Raw genomic sequence first — 8,844 nt, 5'->3', positions numbered from 1 at the left:
ACAGCCTATTAAAAAACTGGAACAGGATGGGGGTCACGGGCAGGGGCTGCTGCTTTAGAAATGGTGGTGGAGATGGTATCTGAGCTGAGACCTGCGTCAGAACAAGGAACCGAAATCTGCACAAAGAGCTGGCACAGCAGAGGAAACAGCTCCTGCAAAACCCGAGGGTGGAGTGAACCTGGTGTGCTGCCAGCGGTGGGGGTGGGCGGTTGGAGGAAGGAGAGAAGGTAGTGTGAGCAGCGAGGCTGCCGGGGCTGCGGCTGAGAGGCCATAAACCCGGGGCACCACGTGTCGCGTCTCCTTACTTCTTTAAATCAAAGTCTGACTCTGAGCCCCAGCGCATCCAATGTCTGCCTGAGAGGCTGTCACCTGTCCGGCATCTCACAGAGCCCTAGGGGCCAGTGTGGGCGCCCTGGACAACCAGGGCTGGGCTGCTCACATTCCTAAGCTGAAACCTCAAGAAAGAGGCACCTGCAGGCTCAGGAGCCCGGCCCCCTGTGTGAGCTGCGGGCCCTCCCAGGGCTCCAGCCTCCTCCAGGGTGAGTGGAGGCTGGCACAGCCCCGCGGCCAGGGAGGTCCAGGCCTCTTCCGAGGCCTTCTCTTCACTCTCAGGCTGCCAAGGTGCTCACTCTCTCCCCTTCCCCCAGCAGAATCCCCGGGAGCAGGTGAGGCTTCTGGAAAACAAAAGCAGGTTGTCTGCGTGCCTACCTCCTACTGGGCACCTCAACCCTCTGAGGCAAAGGAGCACAGAGGCCTTGCTATCCGCCTGGGGCAGGACCTGGGGTCGGGCGGGTAATGACCACACACGTGGTCTAGGAGGCTCACCCCGACTTCAGTGTGAAGCAGTAAGCGGAGAGGGCAGGAAATATAATCCTTTCTGCTGTAAAGATACTGCAGTGGTGACTGTGTCTAACTTTCGTGCTACCTTCAGTCAAATGAGGGCATTTCTGCTCTTTTCCAGCTTCCTTCTGCAAGTCACAGCACGCCCGTGGGAGGGCAGAGGTCTCTTCTGTCTTTGCTTCTGCACTGAGGGTTCTCATCTCACAAGCCAGACCTTGCAGCTGTTGCTGCCTCCATCCTTCCAGCACAGACTTCAAAATAAAAATATGTAAAATGAATTTATTTTCTGTTGGTTAGGAAAAATCTCTAAGGGCTCAAAGCCGTAACTCCTAAGCCACAGGCTGCAGGCGTGCCCACCGGCTCCATGGACTAAAACGCCGGGGGTGGAGCTGACGGGCATGGGCACCAGCCTGCCCGCGGTCTGGCCCCTGCTGACTCCTCAAGCTCAGAGACACCCTCCGCCCCCAACTCTGACCCTCTCTCCCCTCGGCTCCACACGACTGCCTGCCATTCGGAAAGAACATCTTTCCGAATCAAATGAACTATCGTTCTTGAAACTAATCTACCCCTCAGGTCCATCATCCCTGAAGTCACTCAGGCAGGTAACCTGTCCTCTCGAATTTTCCCCTCTCCAGATTCCCCCTCCACTAGGCTGTCAAAACGTGATTCTGTGAAATAACACTGATTTCACAAGTGTACAGCTGAGGGCTCTCAATTCCAGTAACACTGCCCTTTGAGAGTCAGTGCGGAAGGGCCGGGAGTCTCTTCCCACCTTGTTCTCTCAGTGACTCCTTCCACCACCAGGAAGTTCTCGTGAGGCTGGCTGGCATCATAAGGCCCACAGAGCAAGCAAGGAGAAGGTACGTATTTCATTTCAAAGGTTTCCCCATATTGGAATAAAGCCCATGAAAAAGCAGAGAGCAAACTGTGAAAGATTCTTTGTTTCAGCAGACTCTGTGGGGACGTCCAGAGAGGAGGCGTGCCTCGGCTGATCCCTTGAACAATCACCTCACTAGGCAGAAACAGCAAACTTATTTTGGTTTGTTATGCTGAAGCTAACAAAAACATGGCACACTCATTTTAATTTTTTATTAAAATACTTTTTTGTTTATAGGAACAACCAAAGAAAAAAATACATAATTTTATATGTTATAGATCATGTAAAATACAATAAAGTCTTGGGAATGCAGAATAGATTAAAAAATCTTCAACGAAAAAAAAAAAATCTTCAACGAAGATTTCATTAAAAACAAACTTTAAATATGTGGCTTATTTATATTTACCTCATTTTTCAGAAGTCTTAGTTTCTTTTCTCCGTTTTGATGTTATTCTGATTTATAAATAGTTATTCAAATATTCTAACATTTTATCAATTTTGTTTTCTGAAACTTTAGAAATCATATTTCTAAATGAAGGCCTCTCTTTTATAGCATCTCTGTAAACAAAGACATTGCATTTGAATTATCATTTGATTTGGTGCCACTGTTATGAGTACAGTTTCAGTAATAATTAGATGTTATGGGGGAGACAGGAAAACCAACAAGCAAGGACATGTCTTACTAGAGGAAAGAACCTTTTGTATATGGCTTTTATAATACCTACAGATTTAAGATTTAATGTTTTGGATCCAGTTATAAACAAAGGTAACCTAACTTTTGATTAATTTTTTTTTTTTTTTTAATCAGAGCTTCAGTATAGAAGTGAACTGCGCTTGGAATGGTAATAGAAGGTCTAAATTTTAGTGGGGCTATCAGTTTCCCAAATGTTATACTTTTCATTTGTAAAAATATTGTTATTCAAAACCTGAAGTACATTATAGAATTGGAAATGGAATAGTTTAGGTGAACACTTTCTTTTAACCCCTTCATAAGCCAAAAAGTTAAGTAAAATTTGAATATACAACTTACCATTATATTTAGGGATAATTTCTATTTGGAGAAATAGAGGAAAGAAAAATCAGTTAAAACATAACATGGTTCAAGAAATTATTCTCCCAATGAGAGATATTACATTTTAAAATTTAATAATGAACACCTAAAAAGGAAGATAAATGCAGTTTAAAAAAGTCTGTTGACATATTTATGGAAACATTAAGTATGTTGTCAATAAACACAAAAGCATTCCTCTATTCCTAAGTATAAATGACTCTGAAAAACAGCAAAGTTGAAATGAAGCAGCTGGCTGCAGATTTCTCAAAATTTTCTCTTAAATTCAAGAAAACCTTCAGTTTTATAGGTATTAATGAAGAAAGGGAGCTAATGTTTGTTTTCAAGGCACTCGTAAAGAAAGGCATTCTAGGTAAAAGTAAGAAAAGGACATCCCAATGTTTTCCCATCCAAAAAATATATCCATGAGCTAAATTTCAACTTTTTAAAAGGCTAAAGTACCTTGAGTGTTCATTAGAGTTATCTGAAAGAGCAGAAAAGGTATCAAGTCTTTACATTTTACGATAGTTAATCATAATATTACATATGATCTTGTAACTAACCATTGTCCAGATAATGAATACAAAGAGCATTATCTATTTTTATATACTACAGTATTTAGATATACAAAGAGGTATTCCTAAAAAGTTACTTAGAATTCAAATACGTACTATTTGAGAAATTAATAATTTTGTAAAGCTAAGAGTCTCTGAATATAAATATGTATGTTGCAGGTTCATGCTTGAAGATGGAGATTTTATTACCACGAAGGGCACATACTATTTAAACTTATCTTCATTGAAACATTATATAAATAGCTGCCCAAATGTTCTGAAGTGTGTTTAGACTTAATGTCATCTTGAACAGGGAATTTTGCGGGGGTGGGCGGCAGTTCACAGTCTTAACCTCCTACTGTGTGATAACCCTTGTTTGACAAGAACACCTGATCCATATACAAACCTAAAGGAAAGATTACAAAATAACAACATAATGAATGTAAGTAGTTTTAAGTTTGCTTCCATTAGAATACCGGGCATTTTCAACCCTCCCCCTTCATATCTGGAATTCTCTGCTTTATCCTCTCCAACCACCCGTCCACTGGAGAACGTGGCGCTAGGGCTGAGCAGGCCCATCCTCACTGTCCAGCTAGCACAGCCCTGCCATTTCCATAAAATTTCCCTGGAGGCCGGTTGGCAGTGGTTTCCCATTCCTGGAGCTCTTTAAGCTGGTACCTTAAGTCAGAGGAAAGCTCTCCCTTCCTATTTACCCTAGCAGTGTATTTCACAAAGCCTCATAGGTGTGCCCTGCAATTCTTGGTAAAGATGCTTCATCATTACCTACAGCAGTACTTTGGGCCGGGGATGGAGGAGGAGGAGAAACTTCCCCTACAGCTTTGTCGGTATGTGTAGCGTAGGGTGGATTCGGCTATGGAAGAGGTTTAAAGTGTAAAAACAGTAAGCGTTTACCTTCTAAAACCTGCATAAAGAGGTTTGAAATTAAGCTTTTTATGGTGATTTTTTGGTGAGAACACAGGGTAATATATTTGAATATCTACACTACTTATAGAACAGGTAAATAATACCAGGCACAGTGAAAAATGGCAAACAACTCTAAAAACTCAGTGTCCTAGGAGTAGTACAATGAAGAAATCATAACTTATGTTAACATGCTTTAAACCTTCGACACAAAAGGCTTCTGGAATGTGACAAAAAAATGACACCAGGCTTTGTGTTAGAAACCTCTCCTCTCTCAAGGTGTTCTCTATGCACTTGCTTCTCACGTGATCAAAGCTGTACATGTGTTTAGAAGAAAGGGCTTATCGCTAGCAGCGGGCAGTAAGATCAATAAGAGCAGTCATAATCATAATTTAACACAATCCCGGATTTGTCATACTTCCGAAGTAACTCAATCCAAACTCTTCACATCTTCCTAACCTGCTGGCATTCAGATGCAACCAGTAGACATCACTGAATAGCTTTTCATACCCTTGACTAAATTGCTTTGGTGTGCATACCATTTCCTTCTTTAAAACATGCAGTTCATACATTTGACAGTTTTACTACCATAGTCGATACACTCTGGGCCAATGCACTCACAGCAGGCGTTATGGAACCAGCGATATTTGGATGCCCCCATGGACTCGCAGGATATTTTACACTGATGTATGGACATGCAGTCATCAAAATAAACCACAGTACACATGTGTTCTGAAAAATAAAAGATTAAGATTTTAGCACAATAAATAGGAAAAGCAGGAAAGGCTTTAACACTTAGCTGAATATTATTAACAGTTATTTATCTTAGCTCTCTTGCTGCTAGTCTGCCCAGGACAACAGGTGAGGTGTGGGAAAAAAGATCACATCTGTTAATCACATTGAGAAGGGAGTTTCCTACTCCAGCTCAGACACAAAGGGCTTCCTTCACCACTTCCTCAGATTTCAGACTTTGATCTGGGCATTTCTGATAAGATTTCCATAAGGAGAGAATTCTTCAGCTAAAACAAGTTTGAAAAACACTGTTCTAAATTTATACTGAGAATTTACAATAAAATAAAGTAATTCAAATGATGCAATGTGATTAGCAATGTGGCACAATTCAGCATGAGCTATTAGAAATTATCCTGGGTGGTGTTTCCAGGAATTAGCTTCCTGCTTATTGGTTCATGAATTTGAATAACCTTTGAGAAAAATTTATGAATTATTTAATATCTAGCATGTTGATTATTTACATTTTAATAATGGGAAAGTGGTAGCAAACACATTTCGGTACATTTCTGATGTTTCCCAAGATTTATAATTTGTCTTATAAAGTACTTTAACCTGAGAGGAAATAAGGATTCTTACTCTTTATTAACAAAAGCTGTTTTGCTTTTACTATTGATGGCCAAAGTTCATACGACTTTATAGACAGGGTTGTAATGGAGGGCACAACAAAAAAGCCAAATAAAAAAGCACAAATTATACTGTTTATATATAACTCATCTCATATTTTAAGAAATAACTGCAATATTCAAAATTGTCTTATTCTTCCACAGTGAAATTGTGTGGAGGCTTTAATTTGAAAACATCACAGACTTTATGAAAATTACATGTCTTTTTTACATTCCAAAGTTAAGGTATGACCTGTGCTCACTAATAAATGTTCCTTAACATGCTTCTCCAAGTTGTACACATCACTCTCTCATTCAGTTTCCCTTCTGACCAACAGCACTCATTTGCAGAGCACTGCCTGGGGTAAGGCTACACCTGGAAATGAGGTGAATGTAATACCAACTTGTTCATTAACAAATTCAGCTGATGACCTGGCATCATTCGTGGCACTAATGCTATTATAGAAACCTTACCTCCTAGGACACTCTGGATGTTACCTGACGATGAACAACTCTGCATAAGGTAAGCAGCCTTGTTGCTATCTCATGAAAAGAACAATGAAAGCATAATGCAAATAAATATCAAAATTAGACCCTGGTTATCTATTTTCCAACAGAACTTCTATCGCCGTAAGTCTGAAGGGGTTTTGAGAACAACTCCTTGTTTACTCAGGGATTGGGGTTATTAAAGTCCAGAACTTACGTAAGACTATACACACTCAAAACCAAAAAGCTACTCTAAAAGATAATGTTAATATAGGCTTCACAGACCACACAGAAAGTGAGGGGGGCAAGAGAGAAAAAACCAACTTTGGCAGTTACCTTTGTCACTAGAATAAGGTGCATGAACATTATTGCTGGGAACAGACACATTTTGGTGGTGTGGCTGGTTCACGGTTTCTAAAAATGAAACAAGATTCTCATGATGTGAAAGTTCTTCTGCAACAGGGAAGGAAACAATGTTCCAGTTCAACTGAGTGTCTCCTTCTGTGAGTGCCCGGAAGAGAGAAGGGATGGGTTCGTGAAGCTCCTCCACTGTGCTCTTTGAAGTTGGAGGCGTGTCACTGTAGTTGCGAGGATTACACATACCTGGGGGGTGGGGGTGGCGAGGAAGGCAAAGAGAATAAAATTTCTTTTTCTCACTGATTGAAATGTCATGAGATATTCTTAGGTACTGCCTTGCAATCCAAGCTCCAACATATTAAAATCAGGTGTCTTCTAACACTGTACATAGATACCTTCCTAGGTTTTTTGCTGAGAGGGCCTAGAGGCAATGACACCCTAGTAGCACTGAGCACACCAAGTCCCCAGATCTTGTTTTCTAAATACCTGTCCTTGGCTAAGAGGAACAGAGCTCCTTGGGGGAAAGACTGACTCCAGGGCTGGGTTAGGGAACGTCCGAAATGACCCTGGAACACCTTTCTGAGCCAGAAAGTAAGGAAGTGATCAATGAATGATGGAACATGTCAAAACAACACAGGAGGCAACCTGAAGGGGCTCCCACTGGCCAAACTGACAATTTTAACATTAAAATAAATAGTGATAGTAATGGATTACCACCCTATGAATAAAATAGGGATTGATAAGTCCTTATAGTATAAATAAAAGAATAAAAAAATGGAGGAGAAGGGAAAGCTCTTCCTTTTAGCAGAGTGCCAAAGGATAAATGTAGACAAAATGAAAGAAAGAGTAAAGCACCATTTGGCAATCATCATAGAGGTGTTTGATCAGATGGGAGTCGTCACTGGATGCTAAGGCTGGTGGGTAGAGTTTGGATGAGGAACATAGTGATGTACTCTTGGAAAACTCTACAAAATACTGATCAATTACAAAGGGGTTAACGGCAACTTTAATATGGAAAAATCTGGCAGACACCAATGTGCCCAGGAGATCAAGGTTGCTTAATAGTGATGGGACATCACGTGTAAAGCTTGCTTTCTAAAGTTTCAAAAAAAGAGTCTCATGGGAGTGTGTGCCCATGAGTGTGCAAGTGTGTGTCTGTGTTGGGCGGGGGGGGGGGGGGGGAGAGGGCGAGAGCCAGAGGTACCAAGCAACGGAGCAAATGCAATAAAATGTTAATAACTGGGGAGTCTTTTTACCCTTCTGGCAAATTTTCTCTACATTTGAAGTTGTTTCAAAATGAATTATTTTAAAAAATTATTTTTAAAAGAGAAAATAGCAGAAGAGAATTAGTCACTATAGAAAACTTTTCCAAGCAGTTTTTCTATAAAGGAGAGAGCTGTGGAAATGTTTAATGAGCCCCAGTCTTCGAGCTGTCCCAGTTGACATTGTGTGGAGCAGAAAGGAGGTACCCCAAAGAACCTCATCCAAAATGCAGGTTTGTGAGCTAACTAAATGATTACTACTGTTTTAAACCACTATGTTTTGGGGTAGGTTGCTTATTAGCAATAATAACTGAAACAGAACCCTCTGGATTTCCTTTTGTGAACATTTCACTTTTAAAAGCTAAATTATGTTTCATTTTTGTTTAGCAACTATTAGGTCTAATATGAAGTTTTTCTTTTTCCTCAGATTAAAAGTTTGAAAAGTTATACCAAATTTATAAATTCCTGTACTTTATAAATTTAGGGAAAAGGAAAAACTATCTCATGTGTGTTCCACATTTTGTTAGTTTAAGGAACAAGGCAAGAGCTGAGGATAACAAGGTTGTGCATACCATTTGTAATATCTTTCAATATACCTGAACTTTTATGATTTAGATTGTGTTACGGAATCATGGATTCAATGGTCAAATCAGACTCCTTTATTCATAAAAGGAAAAAGGCCGAGATAAGTTAAATAATTTGTCCAATGTTATATAATCTAGGATTAGAGACAAGATTATGATTCAGCCTGATTTTGTGTCCACTGCTCTAATAATCACATTCTAGAAATAATCTTTAAGTGCCACTGAAAAGCAAATAATACTTAGAATACTTATTTTATGCAAACATACATAATATATTCTTCTGCCAGACTCTATAATGAATAAAAACTCGTAATTAGAGAGGAAAGGGTGAAGAACTGAGTCCAACTGTTAGAAGAGCTAAACTCAACATCTACTGAGGCTTTGAAAAAACTTCAGTGCTCATGTCCAGGGATTCCATTACATAAAAAAAAAAAAAGAAAGAAAAAAACTTTTTTGGAGTTTTGTGCATTTAACAAACTTAGGCCAAAAGCATTTTTCATTTAAATCTCAATACACTGCAT

At 40.0% G+C, this 8,844-nt stretch overlaps 1 protein-coding gene across 3 annotated transcripts in view; it reads right to left on the bottom strand.

The window, feature by feature from the left end:
- Positions 1 to 2,065: 2,065 nt before the first annotated feature.
- TWSG1 (twisted gastrulation BMP signaling modulator 1) overlaps positions 2,066 to 8,844 on the bottom strand; it is a 32,790-nt gene continuing 26,011 nt past the window's right edge. For all 3 annotated transcript variants that reach the window (XM_057527034.1, XM_007196191.2, XM_007196190.2), the window contains exons 4-5: positions 6,457 to 6,723; positions 2,066 to 4,972 (exon numbers count right to left, since the gene is read on the bottom strand). In XM_057527034.1, the coding sequence (XP_057383017.1) occupies positions 4,791 to 4,972; positions 6,457 to 6,723 (449 nt within the window). In that variant the 3' untranslated portion in view covers positions 2,066 to 4,790. The remainder of the gene's footprint in view (positions 4,973 to 6,456; positions 6,724 to 8,844) is intronic.

The sequence above is a fragment of the Balaenoptera acutorostrata genome, chromosome 13 (assembly GCF_949987535.1).
Source record: "Balaenoptera acutorostrata chromosome 13, mBalAcu1.1, whole genome shotgun sequence".
NCBI lineage: Eukaryota > Metazoa > Chordata > Mammalia > Artiodactyla > Balaenopteridae > Balaenoptera > Balaenoptera acutorostrata.
The sequence above is the reverse complement of the archived record's forward strand: the minus strand, read 5'-3'. Positions and strand labels throughout refer to the sequence as shown.